Source organism: Antedon bifida, chromosome 4 (genome assembly GCF_963402885.1).
Source record: "Antedon bifida chromosome 4, ecAntBifi1.1, whole genome shotgun sequence".
Taxonomy (NCBI): Eukaryota; Metazoa; Echinodermata; class Crinoidea; order Comatulida; family Antedonidae; genus Antedon; species Antedon bifida.
The window spans coordinates 7500474-7523421 of NC_136229.1; the positions used below are offsets into that span (position 1 = coordinate 7500474).

A 22948-nucleotide genomic window follows, 5' to 3' on the forward strand; every position below is an offset into this window, starting at 1 on the left:
AATAAATGTCGTTTTATCCACAAAACTTACAAATTATAAATGATCATAAATATTTTTAATTGAAAATGAAAAATTAATTTTAAAAAATCTTTTTTTTGTATCTTAATAGGCCTAATACTTTTCTTTGGAATTTAATCACAATATTTTTTTTTATTTTTTTATTAGAGAACATTTTGTCTTCATTCTTTTTTTATGGCCAGCTCTTAATTTTTAATTTCGTTTTATAACATGACTTGAAGCTATCATATTTTCAATCCTAATAATTTATTGCTGCATGATGTTCACATTACATAAACAGTTGCCAATAAAAGAATAACAATTATTGTCATAATTAAGCTAATACAATGTATTCTAGGAAGTGCTCATTAGCATAATAATGACGTAAATTAATTACGTATGACTCACAAGTTTCAAAGCATGATGGATGTTTAAAAATTAGGCGTATATTATAATGTCTCTTTATACCAATCAGAAATAAGTTTAATAATAATTTCTCAAGTTTATCTTAGTTTTCTCAACAATACTTTTAACGAAATGTTAGAATCAAATTATTGTAAAAAAATAACAAATAATACGAATTAATAATTTCTTTTGAATATAATTTCAATTTCAAAAGAGATCAAATAAACAGGCAAACGTGTAACACATTTCCTCAATAAAAATAGTCGGTATAGCAGCTCGAGAGATGTATAATTGCATTAATAATATATATATAGCATTAAATTATCCGATAGAGCCGCCGCCAGCGCTCTTCAAACTGATAGACTAAAGGACATCTCAAACTCTCGTGCCTAGCCATTTACTTATCTTTATGTTTACTGTAATCATGTTGTTACACCAAATATAAAGTAGGTTTAAGATATACCAAAGCTTAATCGGCAAAGAATTCATTTTACGAGCGACGGCCAAACAGTCCTACTATCTCTACTGGAACGTGACAGGGAGAGAGCCATTTCTTCACTTCTCGATTAGGACGATACGCGGCCAATCGGCCTAGATAGCTACATCTCTTGATTACGTTTACAATCAAAACACAATTGGAAATAAACAAAAGATACTATAATGTACATTATCGCTTTTCCAAATAGAATTATCGAATGTATACACAATAATTGTTTTATAAAGCGATATTTTAAATGATTTATCAGAGAATTCCCTATAAAAATGGAGGCCCTTGGCTGTCAGATACAGCTCCGCTTCTTCATCGTAAAATACAGTATGTTTACGATTCAAAGTCTGATTATTCATTTAAAGGTGTTTTTTTTTTAAACAAGGATAAGATCATGATTTTTTTTTGCCAACAAAAGATTTATAATTTCTTAAGTTTTTGACAATTCATTTTAATTTTATAAGCCAAACAAGAAAATTTACACAAAAATAATAAATCACGCTATAAGAAAATAAAAAATGAAATGAACCAAAAAAATGCCAAACTACATTTAAACCTATACATTGTGATAGATATAATGAAGCCAGTCATTTATATACCATAATAAGCCAAACACTAACTTATGCTATTTAAAAGTCGTGGCTAATTATTACTCAATGATTCCAAGCGAAAAGTGTTGGCCACTAACTCATTCACCCATTAATGACCTTATCTAATAGTCAATTAATCAAATAACTTAAGAAATGTAAAGATATTAAAAATACAGTCAATAATATTTGACTTTTATACTAAAGTTGTTGCCACTATGCACCGTAAGCCACAAACCAAACACTTTCTGGCTGTAACTGTTCGGTTATTCGCTCGGTCTTTGTTCGCTAAGTTTATAATAGGATTATAGCAATAAGTAGGCTCTCCGCCTGTTTGTTTTACAACAATTCGATACAACTTTATGACCCAAAAACGGTTTGACTTTCTGGCTGAGTTCATATCTAACTTAGGACTAGAATAGAATTTCTTAATAAACATAAATAACTATAATTTATATTTATTTGGAAATCTAAACTCTTTTAGATCTGTACCACATGTCTATGAAGGGGTGTCCAAAACAATTACACTATTAAATGAAAGAAAAAATAATTATCTGTTTAAACTAAACAAAAAAACATAAGCAAAGAAAAAGGAAAACAAGTAAATTACAGATTTACAAAATAAAAAAGTATTAAAATTATTAATTGGAAATTATAAAATGTAGTCGAAAGGAATGTAGCTTCTTTTTATTGTATCTATCTTCATTTGAGGGTGTGTTATCAAATGTGTATATCGATTCTTATATACAATCTATAAGACAAAACAATAACAAAACAAATCACAATAACAAAATTGCTGCTTTGTTTTACCTTGGAGTACTCGATGGTTTTACTGGGTTCTTTTGTTAACAGAGAATTCTTGAATCGACTACCTACCAGCAACTTTGAGTGGCGCAATACGGTAGGCCTACAGATCAGGATAATGTTACGCAACATAACTGTTACTTCATAAAAACCAATGGATGAACCGTAGAGATATTGTGTTAAAACATGGACCTAATTTATAAGTCCATGGTTTAAATAACATAGTATAAAACTAACTCCATCAAATAACGAGAGGGAAGTCGACGTTTCGTTTCCTGATGATGATCAAATAAAGACCGAAACGTTGAATCTGACTTCCCTCTGGAGTTTGTTCGTTTGATTACAACAGTTACTTTACTGTAATATGCATGTTCATGAACACAAATTATTTTTCAGTTAAGATTAGGATATATACGTGTTTATTTTGTTGTTTGTTTTAATGTTCATTATTTTGTGTTGATTAAATGTTCATGTTTTTAAAGTATGTAAAAATCAATGTATTGTCCCCCAAAAACATGAAAAATGAAGATTTATTATGAAGATAAATCAGACTTTGAATAGGTTATTTTGTAGTTTTAATCAAGTTTAAACAAATAATGTTTTCTCATATAAAATGACAAAAATAAAGAGGGGATTCAACCAAAAACCCATTGGCTGGTAGCCCATTTTACTAGTTTAGGCTTCAAATTACATTATTTTCATTTAAATAAATTTGGTTTCGATTCAATTTTTGTTCAAAGTGAATAATTATTATGTGACATTAAAATGATATATTAAAAAACAACAATGTAACAAATTGTTTTTCAGGGGAACAATACATCTTTAAGTTAAGTCTACAGTCAACGAGTGACGGTGCAAAACCAACAACATGACATTTGACATTGATTTTGTTACAATAGGCCTAGCTCAGATAGGAAGGGACACAGCATTTGTGCGATATTTTATAAATGGAGGATTGACTAAAGTCCCTAATCTCATTCATGTCAACGGGAATAAACAAGGGGCGTCAAATATAAATGAATGAATTAATTTAATTCCTCTATGTATAAACACACCAAACAAGTTAAGCCCGGCAGGCACGAGCCAGAATTTAATGGTGGCTTAGTGTCAATGCTTGGATGTCTCAAAAACGCTTTTTATAAGGCTTAGTTGTTGGTGGTCTATCATACATGGTGGCATGAATTTTATGTAGTTAATACGAGTTTTAAAACGATATGTGTGTTATAGAAGAATGAAGGTTTTTAAAATGTGTATCAATTAAAAAAAACCTCAATTCAAATTGTGTTTAACATTAACGTTGTCTCTTACCGGTCAGTACGGTGTGAATTATGAGTTGTATATTAATTATAATTGTGGTTCCATGATAATGTATTTGACATTTCATGGATAATGGAATTAACAGCAACAATTAAAAGCATGTTAATAATAATAATTACATTATGCTGTACATAATATGCCAGTATAGTGATATCTGTATAATAGGCCTATAACCATAAAGGATTTTATTATTTATGTCAGCATCTCAGGGCGGAACCGTAGAGTATAATACATGTTGAATTAATGAACCAATTACTGAATATCAGGAAGCAAAAGAACAAAAACAAACAAACACAGAACATAAAATTAGAATATATCAGGGAAGAGTGAAATTTAAAAAGTAAATTTACTCTTTCCTGGAATACGACTTCAATCATATTTTAAAATGTTAACAGATATTTACATCTTAATATGACTATTTTAATTCTAATTTTGAAGCGATTATTAAGTCAAGATAATCGCTTTGAAAATAATTATCTTTAGTAAGTTCAACGTAATATTGTCCTTCACTATAAACGGAAGTTTGGTTTCAAATAATACTGTTGGAAGGAGATGATTTTTTTCAATTTATTATTAACCTCATTTTCTTCTTCAAATCATTTCGAAAGCAGGTATGATTTACGGATCGGTCCGCTTCTCTTCATTGTAACATACCAATGAAATATCCATACCAGTTCTGTCAATGACTCATTTCCCTGTTATATATCAATATGACAATCTTGTATAAAAGTGGTAGTGTTGCATCAGCTTGCAATGACACTGTACAGTTTTCTTTGTTAATAAGACATGAATCGTCTGCTGTAAGATGACAAAACAATGGTAGATGAAGTCTGTAATCGGGTAATTATACCAACTGACGCAATGCAAGCCTATCCCAATTCCTCATTTTGATTTGTACATTTATTTAGGATGCAGGACCTCATTATTGGAGGAAAGTTCAATATACCCGGCCTAGGCCTAACATGATCATCACCATAAAATAAAACAATTGTATGTGTCCGTTATTACTTTTATAGGAACTATGCATCTTTTGTATGATCCAACTGCTTATTTAAAATAAAAAGAAAATAACAAGATTTATTCAGCTTTATTACAGTGCAATCATGATTAACTATTATATCAATCATTATATAAAACACATCTTCTTTTGTAGAGCGTACTTCAAAATGTATAGGCCTACTGTATTCCAGTATTTGAAGGCCTGTATGGAATCAAATCAAACGTAGGCCTATAATTGGAAATAAGTTAATGGTTTTTGAATATAATTTACATTGACTGCAGTAGCCTAACGGTTTGATTGTATGGGCTCATTACTTAAATCATTATCACAGCTGTTCCATCATGTAATAAATATTAATAAAAGTCAAGCGCCCTCAATATTAGCAGACGACGCTCGAGCAACGGCGCAAATTATGATTTTCGCTATCGATCGTATTTTCGCGAGATCGATAGCTATTTTTTTCACCTTGTAGTACTTATTAGTTTAATAATTCTTAACATACTGTTTTTGTTCAATATTAAATTCATTTGGTTAAAACATAAACATGTTATTGTTTGACCACGCTTAAAATATAAAAAAATCTTATAAAGCAGATTTTAATCACATTTAGTACAGTACATGAAACCAGGAAATACTATGGCTAGCGCTACAAATAGTAAACAAACGTAAGTGAACAAAAATGATCGTATTATTTTACTGTTTTTGTTTAAATGTAATTTTTTGTAGATAAACAGCAAATATTATGTAAAACAAAATTTGTATATGATTCAATTGAGCAAAGGTTTAAATAGAGTTGCTGGTTAGAAACCTGGTAAAATCCCGTAATGTGCAACCCTTTTTTATACGATCAGCGTATCGGCGATTTCAGCGGAGCGCTCAGGCCTAGGTGATGACCGCGACAAGAGCGGTATAGGTGGGGGCCTAGGATGACGCTAGGCCCAACGCTAGAAAATTTGATATTTACTATTATTAAAACATAGTTATTTGTTTTTTTTTCTAGGCCTACAGTTTGGCATTATTTATTGTTGACAAAATAAAATTATTATTTAGATTTTAGAATATTATAAATATAATTAAATATTAATAATACTAGGCCCTACTACTAGCCTATATGCCTAGACCAGTCTGACAGTGTAGGCATGATAGTATATTATAGGCATAGCATATAACTAATTAGTTATAACTAATAATACGAAACCCAACATTGCACTGTTGCGCCCAATTGTTTTTTTTTTAAATTCATAGATTGATGATATAATTTTTTTACAGGGAGGAGCAGTTTCATGAGAGGGCTATAGACTCCATCTGTCATTGCTGTGGTAAAAAAATTAAAGAAAATGAAAAAAAGTATAAAAGTGAGAATATGAAAATTCAACTACAAATAAATGACATACATTTTGAATGGATCTGTTCAACATGTCACTCAAAAGTTATTAAAGGACAGACCATATCACCATTTTTTCAATTAGCTAAATTACATACATCGAAATGCCTTGCTTGCTACTTATTGAGGCAGCAATTGAGACCAGGAAGACGGTTGAAACAATACAAGTTTCCTGATTCCCGTAACATTAGGGGAAATTTTGTATCGGCACAAAGCGAACTCGCTTTAAATCGCCAATATCGTATTTTTGATGATGCTGATAATATATACGAATGCAATGTTTGTGGCAATCTACTTTCTGTTGACAGTATACAGACACCGTGTCAACATTTCTATTGCAATTTCTGCATACAGAAAGTCTTTAAGGCAGTTGGAAGAGGAGAAATTGAATGCTTCAGTTGTGACAACGTATTGACCCCTCACAACATTCAGTCAATTCCACCAATTGTGGAACAGTCCATTTTAAAGGTGCCTCTAAAATGCACTAACTGCAATCTGAAGCTGGTGCTAGCTGAAACAGAAAGCCACTTTTGTAAATCTATAAAGGAACAAGCATTTGCAACGATTGTGAATGCTGTTAAAGAAATAAGTGCGACAACAAATCAAGTACATGTGTATCCAGCAGAACTAAAGAACATGGCACATGGCCTTGTGAGAAAAGAAATAGTTGATGGGAAAATGTCCCTCACAACTCAAGGACGAGTAAGTTTTACAGCCAACTTGATATAAATAAACACAAAGATGTACATTAAAAAACATTAATAAATTGTAATTCATAAATTTATTTTAATCAATGTACATATAAAAATATAACATGTATACAGTACTGTAGTAAATGAAAAAAAAACTCTTTATATACAGTAATAAAGTCTATACAAATATACAGGCTGGCAAATACAGTATATATTATATCATTTTATATTATAATTAATAGTAATGATGAATATATTTATGTTTTTCAAATTCAGCCACTAAAACTTGTCACCGAGACAATAGCCTCACCACCACCAGCCATTCCAATCAATTTCGTTTATCCCCAAATGGATGCCAAAAAATGCCTAGCAGTGATGAACAAATGCAGAATAAACTGGAGTCAACAACGGGCGCTGCGGAGGTATGTAAATTATAATAGTTATAATAATTGTTATCCAAACTAATGATAACCCAGTCAGTAAGTAAATGCAGTATTTTCTTTTTCAGATTCTGTCCAGGTTTATTTGCATCAGAGCGCAAAATGCGAATATGTCAAGAAGAGATTGTAGGCGATTACCTAAGAAAATCCTTAGAATACATGTTTCTAAAGAGAGACTGTGCTACCTCTATCGGAGGGCTGGTGCTAGAAGAGGTAGCAGTCGTACGACTAACAAAGATTAAAGAACTTGTATACGACTACTTGAATAAATATGACATGTAGGTTTTTCATAGGATTAATTTTTCAATTGTATTTATTTAAATCCATAAAATAAAAAACACATTTAGTTTTGAAAGGATAAAATACATAAATTACAAAAATGTCTTGCTTTCTACACTACATTTTTATAATTATATGCTATTTTAGGTCAGATGAACTCACCTTCAATAGGCCTAATGACGAGATCTTTATCAAATTTGGTGGTGATAAGGGTGGTGACACCACCAAATTCGAATTGCAAATTTGTGGTTTGGAAAAGCCGAACGCCCTGCAGAACATCATCGTGATTCTGATATTTCAAGCCCCAGACCTTACCATCAACATAGAAAAGGGACTAAACTTAGTGATCGATGAGGTCATGGAATTAGATGGAAGTCAGTGGGTCTCACCCAAAACAAAGAGGTAATGTACAGTATAGCAGAACAATTAATCCAAAATATATAGGTGATGGTATAATTGTTATAAAACCTAGTGTATGTTATGGTTATAATTTACTCATATTGCAGAACTCATAACATCAGGCTCTTTTGTTTTGGGGACTACGACTTTTTATCCCGAATATATGGACTGGTTGGCCCCAATGGTGAGTAAATAATTGCGAGTTAATAAATATTTAATTGTATTGTTGAAACTTCCTTGGACAATTTTTTGTTATGGGATTTTCATGTGCTGTATAATTTAGAATTTTAAAAAACTATACTTTAAATCCCTGCTAAAAATATTAAGTATTGCCTTTTTATTTTTTTATTAAAATGCATCTTTAACTAAGATGTTTTAGCTGTGTTTTTCCTATAGGCAAATACAGTTGCATCTACTGCTATTGCAACCAGGATGATATAAAGCAAAACAGGGCACCTCAGAGCAGCAGATGCCTGAAATCGTATAATCGCGATTTTAAGTCATTTGTAGACCATGGCCAAGACATAAAGAAAAGCAAGCTGGTGTCAAATAGTGTAATTAGACCTTACATGGTCAACATTGAGTTAAACAGGGTAAGCGAATTAGTCGTTAGTTGAACAGTTAAATAGAATTTTAGTTATGACATTTTGCAACAGTGAGTTTTGATTTGCATGTCCTCTAATCGACACAACATGTACAGTATAATAAATCCATTTTTTAGCTGGTTGAAGCATCAACCTATTTGATGCATGTGCAAAGTGTTGACATGGTGGACATGCAAATTGTTTAAAAATTAAAACAAAAAAATAACAATCATAATATAGCATGCATACCTTTGTTTGTCAGTGTAATTAATTCCAAGTATTAAAATTATATTTTCCAGGTATCCATTCCAGCTTTGCACATATCGCTTGGTCTATTTAAAAAAATGTATGACATGCTGGAAAAGGACATACATAACCTGGACCTCATCATTTTTAATATGAGACAGGATGCATCCAATCAAATATATGAGGGTGAATTGCTTTTTTTTAAACCAGAAATTTAAATCTGTTGCCATCTTCCTTTGTAAATGCTTGACTAAATAAATTTAAAATCTATTATTCCAGGTGAATTTTTACCAGACTTTGACAAAAAAGTAGCTGAAGCCACATCCAATCGAAACTCTTGTGCAGAAAAAATTAAGTCTTTGGATGCAGAAATTGATGAGTTGCGCAACCAACTCTCATTGTCACTTGTTCAACGTGAATATAATGCGGATACCATTTCACAGCTTGGACACCAGATCAATCTAAAAGATCAAGAAGTTAAAGACTTGGTAAATATAAATACAATGTAGTTAATTAAAATGGATTCAATTAAACGCTTTTAATACACATTTTATATTTCCTAATAGCGTACTTCATTAAACAGCGACCTAAAATTTGGAACTGGACCTCTTGCGACGCAAATGGATGAAATTCTACGGAAAAACAAAATTCCTCGCCAACAATACCATGGAAAGAGTTTTGTTGGAAATCATGTATATAGAGCCTGTAAAGTAAGTGTTTACATTGTCATAGAAGATTGATTAATAATAATAATTTCAAAATACAATGCTCCTTCAATCATTATTTGGAATTAGTCAAGTTCAATTTTTATATAACTGATATTGAAAGAATGTGAATATGCCAGTGATTTTTATCTTTCCTGATGTGCTTGTGTTTCTAAGTTTCACTTACCTTGGTAAAAGGCTTCCTACTTTCTAGGAGTTTTATCAGATAATCAATATTGTTTTGAAAACACTTGCTGATGTTGCCATTTTGTTGTTGTTTCAGTTTAATATAATAGACAAACTTATGGATGGAGTTGAAGTTACACTCAAGCAACAACTAAATCACTGCCCTGAACACTGCAAGAATCTGTTGAAGATCAAGATACAGAAGATACGTCAATCATTTACACCTGTGTTTAACACATTCAGTAAAGTACATGCCTGCATAAACCATACTAGATGTATTGATGATGCAGAAATTGATGGATATGGTAAGCTAACAAAAATGCTTTATTATTGGCAATTTATATTACAAAATTGTACACGAATTTATCGTAACAAATTTTCATTTATAACTAATTAAACTTCAATACAGAAAATGCAATAAACAAGTTCTCAAAAGAGTACAGACGAATAGCACCAGGGGTCATACAACCCAAGCTCCACATGCTGGAACATCATGCCATTCCATTCATGAGGGAGTGGGGAGTCGGAATAGGTCTTTTATCAGAACAAGGAGGAGAGCTCATACACGCGGAATTCAATCGACGTAAAAGGGCTGTTTATGGGATCCGCAGCAATTTGGACCAATTGATGTCGATGATGACATCACATTTAGTGTTCACTTCACCTGAAATTCAGCATGAAGTTACCCAACCTAAGAAATGCAGGAAAGATGAAGAATGATGTGTGTATGACAATGAATTAGAAGTTGAATGTAAAAAAATGTAATACCTGTCATAATAATAGAATATTAGAATATACAGTATATATTATTACTGTAACACCCTAAATAATATGGTTAATATTATCTTGGATAGTTACAGTATTATTATATATTTGTACAAACATTCATGACAAGAATCAAATAGTAGTTTGTTTTTTAATTGCACTTTATAATTAATATACATACTAACCATTCAGTGATAATACGATTAATACTGTTATGTTAATGTTGCAGTTGACCATTTTCTTTCATCTCTGACATGGGCTGTCCTTGATGAGATGTCGGTTAATGCAGTGCTTTTTTAATCGCTAATGTTCACGTTAGCTGTTAACATTTAATTTGTTATTACATGATCATCATAGCGAATTGATACTGTAGAAAATAATAATAACAAAAATGTTAATTATCATTAATGATAAATTGTACTGTATCAACAGCATGCACTTCTAGAAAATTGAACATGACAATGAATTAGAAGTTGATGTAAAAAAATGTAATACCTGTCATAATAATAAAAAAATATATATAATATTATTATTAACATCCTAAATAATATGGTTAATATTATCTTGGATAGTTACAGTATTATTATATATTTGTACAAATATTCATGACAAGAATCAAATAGTAGTTTGTTTTTTAATTGCACTTTATAATTAATATACATACTAACCATTCAGTGATAATACGATTAATACTGTTATGTTAACGTTGCAGTTGACCATTTTCTTTCATCTCTGACATGGGCTGTCCTTGATGAGATGTCGGTTAATGCAGTGCATTTTTAATCGCTAATGTTCACGTTAGCTGTTAACATTTAATTTGTTATTACATGATCATCATAGCGAATTGATACTGTAGAAAATAATAATAACAAAAATGTTAATTATCATTAATGATAAATTGTACTGTATCAACAGCATGCACTTCTAGAAAATTGAACATGACAATGAATTAGAAGTTGATGTAAAAAAATGTAATACCTGTCATAATAATAAAAAAATATATATAATATTATTATTAACATCCTAAATAATATGGTTAATATTATCTTGGATAGTTACAGTATTATTATATATTTGTACAAATATTCATGACAAGAATCAAATAGTAGTTTGTTTTTTAATTGCACTTTATAATTAATATACATACTAACCATTCAGTGATAATACGATTAATACTGTTATGTTAATGTTGCAGTTGACCATTTTCTTTCATCTCTGACATGGGCTGTCCTTGATGAGATGTCGGTTAATGCAGTGCATTTTTAATCGCTAATGTTCACGTTAGCTGTTAACATTTAATTTGTTATTACATGATCATCATAGCGAATTGATACTGTAGAAAATAATAATAACAAAAATGTTAATTATCATTAATGATAAATTGTACTGTATCAACAGCATGCACTTCTAGAAAATTGAACATGACAATGAATTAGAAGTTGATGTAAAAAAATGTAATACCTGTCATAATAATAAAAAAATATATATAATATTATTATTAACATCCTAAATAATATGGTTAATATTATCTTGGATAGTTACAGTATTATTATATATTTGTACAAATATTCATGACAAGAATCAAATAGTTGTTTGTTTTATTAATTGCACTTTATAATTAATATACATACTAACCATTCAGTGATAATACGATTAATACTGTTATGTTAATGTTGCAGTTGACCATTTTCTTTCATCTCTGACATGGGCTGTCCTTGATGAGATGTCGGTTAATGCAGTGTTTTTTGATGAGTAAAGAAAATAAACAATAAATTAATATGAATGCAAAAAAAAATGTTGTAATTGGAAAATTTAAAATGTAATTTTCATGTTACATTACAATACAGTACTTAATAATTAATCGCTAATGTTCATTTTTCTGTTATCCGTTATGTTAGCTGTTAACTTTTAACTTGTTATTACATAATGGCTGCGAATTGATACTGTGGAAAATAATAATAACAAAAATGTTAATTATCATTAATAATGATAAATTGTACTGTATCAACAGCATGCACTTCTAGAAAATTGAACATGACAATGATAATGTCAGAAGTTGATGTAAAAAAATGTAATACCTGTCATAATGAATAAAATATATATAATATTATTATTAACATCCTAAATAATATGGTTAATATTATCTTGGATAGTTACAGTATCAAACAAGAATCAAATAGTTGTTTGTTTTTTTAATTGCACTTTGTATCTTATATTATTCTTATTCTATTAGTATTAAATTAGGTACACCAGTCATTAGGCCTATTTAAGTATTATTTGTGTATTATGTTAACATTGCATGGAAGAAATGTATTTAGGTAGCTAGCTAGGCTATAATACCGAACCAAATAAATAGGCCTACTACTAAGACTAGGCCTAGCTAGGCTAGGCCCTAGCTAGGCCTATGTAAAATAAAATGATAGGCTAGGCCTAGCCTAGGCCTGAGCTTATTAGGCTAGGTAAAACATCATTATGTTCCGGTGATTTTAAACTTGCTTGGGTGATGATACAGAGTACTTTGCGCTTGAAATACACTGCAACTGGATTATCTAGGCCCACTATAATGGCTAGCCTTAGACCGAAAATATTCATATTGGCAAACGGCCATAATACAAATCTCAGCCAGCAACTCTCCTTATCTACCCTTTTAAAACACTCACAAGATAACTAACTATCAAACCATATCAATGACTACTACTTAAAAAATCAGTTTTAATATATACGGGCAAACAAAGTTACACCTACTTTATAATCTCTTCAAGATTGTTTGTAATGTTGTAGACTTGGCATTTTTGGCTTGACTTTTCGTTGAACTTTTTGTCCTCAATCACACGTGAGAAGACCATATCAACACATTTCCAGCTTCGTCGAGAGTTGTTGTAATGAATATTCATATTTTTTAAACCAGCTTGATCTTTACTTTATTTTTATTGGCTGTTTAATTACAGCCATTCTATGCCTGACCGGGTTTATTCTTTACACGTGGTTTGTATACAACTGTTAACGCATTCTTAACTCCACAGTGCGTCGTTTAAACGTTGGTGGCGCCAGACTTAATTTGTATAGGTGGAACAGCTGTGTTATGCAGTGACGCTACAAGAGACCGTGGAACTGGTTAGTACGATTATAGTATGGATTGAACATTATATTGCAGAGAATCATACTGTTTTGTTTCATGAGTGGGTCTTAACTATTAGGATTAACAGCATCGTGCGAAAACCAAACTCATAATGCAGGGATACTATCTTTCCACTTCATACCTTGTCCCTGTCCCTTCCCTCCCCTCTAATTAATATAGTAGGCCTAAGTAGGCCTACCGTGACCTAAATTAAAGAATAGTGAATCTTTACAATATGTTCAGTTAGGCCTCAAGGAAACAGTAAACACGTGTTTCGAAATGGTTTGTTCTCAGCGCATACGTACGTTGCCATGTTGCCAGGTACCGGAGGTGGGGTTTGGCATCAAATAATACTTTGCCCTATCATTAATACAAATATAGAATTTGAGATAACATTGTTTAACCAACCGTGGTAGTGTTTACTTGTTGTTAGATTAGTATGGTAATCCCATGAACTTAATATGTTATGCAAACTCACCAATTTCATTCGGAAAAAAAATAGTTTTGATCAGGATCAAATTCAATCTAATCTTACGTGGTTAATCTTTGTGGATCGACACTACAAATTGGATTGAATGTTACTCTTTTTTATCAGATCAGATGACTGGGGACTAGGCTGAACTATTTTAAAGTGGATATTAATATTGGGAGTGGTATACATTGTGTAAGAATGTTGGTATATTCGGCAGACTTACTGATTTTAGGCCTATTAGGGGTGTTTTTGAATTTGGCACTGTCTATTGTTTAATTGTCCATACTGAAACATACCCGCAATTTTATAAAAAATCTCATTATTACAAAACATTACATCATGGAGGGCGGCATCAGAGGCCGTATTTACCATTCAGACATAAACAGGGAAAAGCCACCGCCAAACGTCAGTGAAATCCATATTAAGTGATATACTTGAACAGCAGCATTATGTTTACTAGATCCATTCTACATTTTATTCGGATATTTTATTTTTTTGTTATTTGGATCAAATAGGCCTAAAATGATCTTCTTGATGCTTCTTGAAAAGCGTAATTTAAATAGTTTAGGCCTATTGGTGATTTGAAGGTAAAATAACTTTTTGGCATTCCATACTCTGTTTATATACTTGCTAACTAAATTATTAAATAATGTTCGAAAGAAAAGCATTGTAGGCTAAATAAATATCACCAAACAAAGCCATCATCCCGTCATTATTTTAATGAACGGCGTTTCTGTTTTCCCCCTTAACGAATGGATAGAAGCTACATGTTAATATACGTTTTTTAAATGAAATAATATAGAGAAACGTTCATTTGCTTGTACACGCCCTCATAGCATTAGGCCAACCAACTGTTAAGTATTCACCCGGATTTAAAAACCCGGTAACCGTTTACGCAAAGTTGATTGCGGTACAAAGTCAACGAAAGTTCATATTATGCAAATTTGTTTAACGTGTAACTGGCATTTTTATACAGTGTGGATAATTAATGATTAACTGAATAGAGACACGGAAGGTTACAAATTACTTCTAAACAATTAAAAGAAGAATAATTTTGATATACATTTAGCTCACGCAGGTATATTTGCTAGGCATCTCTGTTTGATGTTTGGCGACAAACAGTCCCCCTAAAATACAGTCTGTGACCTCCAGCAAATACGATTAATCATTTTTAACGTCCCGATATTCTGACATACGTAGGAGTATAATGGTCCTGCCATTTAACTTCACGCTACATTATTATGTGGAAAACAATGTTTTTAAAATAAACACACAACAGTTAGGCCAACTTGGTGATTATGTCCAGAAAGTTAATCGTAAGTTTCCGCGATATGGGAAATAAAATTAATAATTGATGCGCGTTATTTATTCTGCTGCGCTAATTCGAGCAAATTAGGCCCCAATTAATTCAACTTCAACTGCGATCCGCTCTGCGTGCAAGTGTTTCAACCACCTGAGTTGTCCCTATGTACCATATTCGAATGAGACGCTTATATTCGTTTGTGACTCTTTAGCATGTTCCCAATGACGCCCACGCAAAGACGTAAGCCGCAACGCAAGCGAATTGATCATAATGAACAGTTCGAATAATCCATCGCTTTTGATTGGCTAATTCGCTTGCGTTGCGGGTAACGTCTTTGCGTTACGTCGTAGTGGGAACCAAGTTTAATTATACCTAGGCCTGTAGAGGGCGATATAAAGAAGAAAATAGAGACGTACTTGTATGCCTCATTTCGATTGATCGTTCTGTGTAGCGGGCGCTAAACGATTGTTCATTTTAAACAAAAGTTCTGCTATTACTTACCATTGGAAATAATATCAAGTTCATCTTTCTTTGTATAACCTTTACAGTTCACTTTAAGTTGAGTTGCACCAGCTTATTTCATATCACTTTCATATAAATTAGTTACGCAAATAAAACTAAACTAAAACTAAAATAAGCCAAACAGAACAATCAACAAAATATCAAATTGACAAGACATATTTATTTTATACATTATACATCTATTCGAATTATTGTAAGTATATTTATGCATACTATTATGATGTATTAGTTTTTATAAACAAAATTAACAAACCTACACAAGAACTTGACAAGTATAATGTGTTCTTATTACATAAGTATTATATGCAGTGCCTGACAAAGCTTAACCTTGGTTCCCACTAGGACGTAACACAAGGACGTAAATCACTTGCGTTGAGCGTACGTCATTGCGTCCTAGTGGAAACCAAGCTTAAATTTTAAAATACTTAGTATATACACTTATTCAACAACATTGTTTCAGACCTGTGATCGATACTAATTAAAATATCGGCATAATAGCCATTATTATAAAAATGACAATTATATGTGGCTCTGTCGTTGGCGTCGAGTCGTGCAAATCGAAAAGTCTGTAGTCATATTCATAACACTGTTGGCCGGTCATCGTCTTCGTCGTCATAAGAACTATTTAGTCCTGCGTCTAAGTCTAAATACAAGCTATAAATGTCAGCTTATCATAAATCGTCGTCACAAAATCCAATGGCCCGTTAAAAAACCAAGATGATGCGCAAAATGTTTTCACGGTCGATCATGGCGTAGTAATATGGCATGGTAAAATCGAAAGCTGCGTTTATCATCTGTGCTATTGCTCCAAAAAAATCATAATTTGTACAATCACTGTTCTGATATCATTAACATCGTCGCCATGGTCATGTCGTCGTCAATGTTTCGTGTCAAAGTCGACATTAGGGAGCTTTCGATTCGTGACCACCGGCGACCGACCCTTTTGTGTGAAAATAAATAAAGAATACTCAGAACAAACTGCATCCTGTTGACATAGGTTTGATGGTTTAGGTCTAGGCGACGACCGACACGGCACATCCAACTAAGGTTGGTCATCGGTCCTCGGTCGTCTCAAATCGAAAGGTCCCTATTATTAATATCGTCACCGTCGTCGTCGACGTATATTTCCCTCTTCATCACATCAGTTTCGTGGGTGTTATAATCGTCCTCATCAACATCTAATATTTCTCATCATGAACATTGTAATTTTTACTTTATCAAATGTCATTTCTTTAATCACCATCAACATCATTACCGTTGTATAAAGTATACAACAAAATCTCTTAATTATTAACTTTGCGACAATCAACTTATTATTGCATTATTACCACTAATATATATTTTGTTTCACATTTTTAAAGTGAATATGATCATTTGCATATCTTGGTGAGTCCCTAATATTTGCATAGTAGTAATAACATCAGGTGCCAAATTTAATTGCATGCACCTATTGCGCTGTTTCGTATTTACAATTATTTACAGAAATAATAATAATAAACAAAGTGGTTGGATTCCGGCAGATTGATTCAGAATCACGGCGAATAATAAAACGGGTAAGTACAGTGTCGTACTAGACGCTGAGCCTTTTCAAGGCTGAATGGGGGACATAGGAAGGGACCAATTGCGTTGTGTGCACACAGAGTAGTTTTTTTCCGTCTCCAATGAAAACAAAAGTTATTGACTAATTTAAGGCGGTTTCCATGGGTTTTCGTCTGGGTTTAGTTTCTGGAGCTTTAGTTCCAGGAGCTTTGGTTTCCACCGGAGCTTTAGTTTCCCCAGGAGCTTTTTCTGGCTTAGCACCATTATCATCGCCTGGCTCGCTCTCTCGTCTGCTGTTGTCTTTGTTTTCCCGGTTTTCTGTCTTAGTGCTATGATGGTACGTTGATTCTAACTCATCAAAGTTCTGTGGTATAGGTGTACTCAATGGTCGGACTGGACGATGTGCTGTTAGAAAATAAATACAAGAAGATAAATAAATTTGTAATTACCATAAATTCAGACTTATGTTACCAAGACAGAGACAGTGATGGCTGAAACACTGATTTCAAACTTAATGCGGTGTTATTTTAGAATCATGCTTTTGACAAAATGCATTGTTTTAAATATTCACATTGGTTTACTTCCAAACACCTCTCAACGTCAGAGAATTTACTGTAATTATAGCTGGCCCATGTTTTAGAGCACTTGGCCATTGTATGAGACTGGTCTTGAGACCGCATACACGTACCTAGTGTTTTCAGTATTACGGTTGATTAGCTTAATTTCAAAGTTGGTTAGTTTTTTAATGTATCAAAATTCAGTTGGGTGTTTCTGCGGACGTTTCCTCTTGTTTAATTTGTTATTAAATGCTGAAATGTTTCATTTACCAAAGGTATGTTATATAAAGTAATAAAAAATACTTGTCCACATGCTCAAATCAATCCAACATGCTGTGGCCAAACGCACCATACGCCGCACGCCATTGCACAAACCAATTTAACTGAAAATTGAAATTTCCAAAATGCATTTCCAATGTGCAAGTCGAATGCATTATTAGCCCATGCTTTATAAGCTACCTTGGAAATTCCTGTAAGCGCTCAGATTATGCATGTCTGCATGTACGGTGACGCGGGCACCCCTCTCAAAACATTGGGGTATCCTTGTAGAAACTGGCTGGTCCCCATCATCACCATTATTTTGACTAAAATTATTAATGATATTAAGCAACATGAGTGTCATGCCTGTGTCATTGATGAAGAAATATATAATTATTTAGCTGTATAGCCCTACATCAGTTATGTTATCAGTCCCACTGGCTGCTATTTGGAATCTCATAGGTTTATGTTTTTAACAGCATCTTTATACAGCAGGATTAAACAATTAGATAAAAGAAAACCTGTTTTGCATTGTGGTCTTGTCTTAAATACAAAATAAATCGGGGTGGGGTGAAAGAATTTTAGGTTTGTGAAAAAAAATGAGATCGATATCTAGCTTTGAATGGAGCATGGAGAATATTTAATTTCAGTTGATAAGTTATTCCATATTTTATGGCCTGCAACTTGGTATGGCAATCGTGTTTTATTAAAATGTACAATGTTATTTCATGTATTTCTCCATGGTTAAATTATTTAATATAAAATCATGGACACGTGTACAATTAGCGAGATACAAAAGCGAAATAACTTAAAGAAATATACGTGTTTTTTTGTAAGTAACTGGCCTGTGAATTTCATTGCCATGCGATACACAGTTCTGATTCATATTTCCGGGCGATTTGCAACCTCTTAATCATAGGTTATTGCCTGCCACTTTGGGATGCTTAACGACAGATATTAAGAAACTTATTGAATCTTTCAAATTATTATAATTGCACTAACGCTATTTCCAATACTAGGCCTACATGTTCTTATCCTTACAGGTCTATTGTATTTTCATTACATCATTTAGGCTTAAGAGTTGTATTGACCCTCGTGAATTATTGTTAAGCCTGCCTTAAAATAATAGAATAGGCCTAGGTCTACGAATTAGTGCTATTAATTTCTACATGGTTTTTAGGCCTATATTTCATTTTTATAAAATAAAAATGTCTGGATGATTGATCATTTTTGTTTTCGTAATGTTAAAAATAGTTCGTATTCAAAGAGGTTAGGCCTATATAATTATTGATGATTGATCTTTAAATTGTATCGTAAGTATAATCTGTTGAATATTGTATTGCACAAAAAATGTTTGCAACAGTTAAACCCTTATGATTGTTATTTTGACATTGGTATCATAATATTTCATAGGCTTTCTAATCAGCCAAATATACATTTTCCAAGAACACTTGTGACTCATAAGAAGTGTGTAAATACTTTTTTTTTTGGCAGAGACATAATGCGATGCAGATAAGTAATGCAGAAAGATCTCGGCCTAGTAAATTTAGAAAAGTTCAAGAATAATTTTATACAAACGTTTCTTCAATTGTAAACAAAGCTACTAAATCCCTGGATATATTCAGTCCAGACAATTCAATTGGATTTTATTAAATTTGTAAGACGATGTTCTTTTATTATTATATACTATTATAGTTTGGCATGAGTGTGTTCAAAACTGTTATTTCATTTTCTTCCCTGGGAAATGAGTTGCGATTGTCTACAACAAGGAGCATTAACTGGTACCAGACATACTGGCACTATTAATCTAGATTGGTTGTCGAGAGTCGTGAGTCCTGTTGTGAGCATCACATCAACTACAACGTAAGAGCATGATACATTATCCTATAATCTCTCCAATGGTTCATAAAAGTGCATTAGGCCTAATGCTCGAGAATTTCTCCATTTCTTCTTTGACTTACTTATTTAACTTACTGAATCGTTTGGTTTTACTGAAATACTTCCTTAGAAAAAAAGCTGGGACTTTTCTTTTAGAAACACATTTTAAACCATATGAAAGAAAGCGTTACACTTTAAACGCTTAGGAAATCATAAACGCGTTTTGTAAATGAGTAACGATATGTGAAAGTTTACCCACCTTTTGATGAGTGGTTTGATGAGTAAAACAACTGATCCTTGTATCGATCGTATTTGCTGAGCGACTTCTTCTGCTTCTTGCTCCAATATTTCAATGCCGTTCACATTGAGTATTTCATCTCCTATTATCGAAGAATTGTAAAGTAAATGAAATTATAAACTGAATTATATAGACCATAAAGTACTATTAAAATGCAATTTATGCTGCGTATTATTACAATAATACATATTTTTTTCAATAAGAGCGTGACTGGCGAAATGTTTAGATTGTATCACAATTATGTTTTCTCATAATGTATAACACAACATCCAGATCTGTCGGTTCATGTACTAGCCTGACTAGCAAAGCATGCAAACTCCGAGTTTATCAAGCACATTTTTCTAATTGTTGACCAACTTTGACAAACTGCAGAAAACCAGTTTGCAGAAGTCTGCAAAAGCAAACTTTGCAAACTCCCCTGAGTAGTGTAGACCAGTTGACCAACTGCGACAAACTGCAGAAAACCAGTTTGCAGAAGTCTGCACTAGCAAGTTTTACTTTAGACTATAGGCTACGCAACTAGTTGGCAAAGTTAACAGTTAGGAGGCATAACAATGCTTGGCCACTATACAAGTAATTAATTATAACTATACGGTTATGGCTTGTTCATATTAAATAATAGCCTACTTGGCTCAATAACAAACACACGCGGTAAATCATCAAACGCGTGCGACGTATCACTGCGTTTGAAATTACTCTAACACGCTTATTGGGCTGTGAGGCGTTTACGACTGGGGAAGTTTAAAACGTGATCATGCTAGACGCTCTTGCTAAATTCAAAGCAGACAATTTAAAGTTTAATCACTTGGTTAAGTTATCTAATAAAAAAAGATTGCTTCCGGTACCTTGTCAAAAACAAAGTGCTTATTAAACGGTGATTTATTTGTACCTACCTGGCTGTAACTTCTGTGTCTTTTCAACTGGTCCATCAGGCAAGATTCTGGACACGACTATACACCCTCCTGCTCGTCGGATCGTAATACCTATTCCTAAAAAAATATATGATTTCTCAATAAATATGTAAAAATACAACAATATCTATTAATTCTTTAACAGATATTTTGCCGACCGGCTATAATTATGTTACAGGATATTTTGCTTATTTTAAGGTCTGGGGCCTACTATTTTATGTTAACTTAATATACTGTAGGGCCTACATCGAACTGTATTACTTGTCGAGGAAGTAATTCAGATTTATCACGTATTTATTTGTAGGCCTACAGTATTATTGATTCAATTGGAAAGCAATTTGTTTAAACAATAACGATTTATTATACTCAATATTGCGTCTAATGTAATTGCAAAGTGAAAGATAGACATAGGCCTAAGGCACTGTAAACTAAATTGGACCGCCTTTAAAATTAATTTTAATAAATGACAATTGATAAAATCTATTAATTTACTTTTTGATATTCATGGATATAATATTTTCCTACATGATATACTGAATAATATAGGCCTAACAATGAGTAAATAGTGATAATTGGATATATTTGTTGGAATCCTTGAAAGTTATATTATGACGTTTACATTTACGGTACCACGGGAAAACAATCTTTGTTACAGACAGGCTGAAGAACGAGACAGCTGAGTCATATGTAGTACTCTATTCCTTTCCATCTTGATTTTATCTTAAGTACAGTATATGTTTTATTCAAGTGTAGGCCTATAAAGGCAGTAGACCTAACTGGTACGAACAATCCCATGATGACACTTGTCATATGGAACGCCACACGTGTCATCACACCTGTTACGTTCACTAACATCATGTGACATTTTAAGAAAAAAACGGCTAATTCATCTAACCACTGAAATGATCGCTGAATATTAAAGAAAAACAAACAGAGTCTGCTCCAAACCCAAGAGAAATGAATGAAACCCGCTACGATTCTATTTTAATTGACACGTGTGGTTAAAGTAACAGGCCTAGCTATGTGGCCTGTTCTTCGGTGTGTTAAATATAGGTCTAACCCTCTCTTGCAAATTAGGCTCACCCCAGGCATAGTCTATATCTCTGATGTAGATACACTTGGTTCCCACTAGAGGCGTAACACAAGTACGTAACGAAGCGTAATAGATTTGACCAATCACAAGTGATAGATTATTCAAATTGTCACTTGTCATTGGTCAACGCATTTGCGTTGCGTCTACGTCCTTGCGTTGTGCCTCTATTGGGAACCAAAAGTTAAATGATTTCTCGTTACGTTCCACAGATAAGTATCCCATTTGATGTGTAGCAAACTTACTAAACGTTGCAGAAGAATTCTGTATTAAGAAGAACACCTTATTTCATAACGTGCTAATTGGATAATGTTTGATGTCTTCATAATAATTCGATTAGATAGAAACCACTACTGTAAAATTAAATTACTCAATACAAATTACCCACTTGATAGAAATTAGGCCTCCTAATTATTGTAATGAATATGTGGCTTAGCTTTATTATACAATTTATTAGAAAAAATAACATTCAAAATTGGATAATTTGTCAATAATATTATCATAGAAACACAATTTGAAATCCACATTCATTATTAACAGAGAGAAGGAATGACAGATCGTTCAAGGCAACGATGTGTTTTGTGTGTCTGTTGTTAAAGAAAATCAAAATTAGAAACCACTTTTGGCTATACACTACATTTTTACTAGTTAAACACTTAAGTGCAGCCATGCTTTTTTTTCAAATGTAGGACCTGTTATGTATTCTGTGTTTTCCGTTGATTACCA

At 32.5% G+C, this 22948-nt stretch overlaps 1 protein-coding gene across 2 annotated transcripts in view; it reads right to left on the reverse strand.

Annotated features, from left to right (window-relative positions):
• LOC144839821 (uncharacterized) overlaps positions 1 to 22948 on the reverse strand; it is a 70897-nt gene that overhangs the window by 46766 nt on the left and 1183 nt on the right. The window contains exons 2-5 of one of the 2 annotated variants that reach the window (XR_013611787.1): positions 21115 to 21210; positions 20183 to 20303; positions 18247 to 18371; positions 17228 to 17635 (exon numbers count right to left, since the gene is read on the reverse strand). Coding sequence is in view for 1 of the 2 variants with exons in the window: in XM_078695338.1 (XP_078551464.1) it covers positions 17373 to 17635; positions 18247 to 18371; positions 20183 to 20303; positions 21115 to 21210 (605 nt within the window). In the remaining variant the exon portion in view is untranslated. Of the gene's footprint in view, positions 1 to 15858; positions 17636 to 18246; positions 18372 to 20182; positions 20304 to 21114; positions 21211 to 22948 lie in introns of those variants that run through there. The other variant, XM_078695338.1, reaches the window with a different exon arrangement.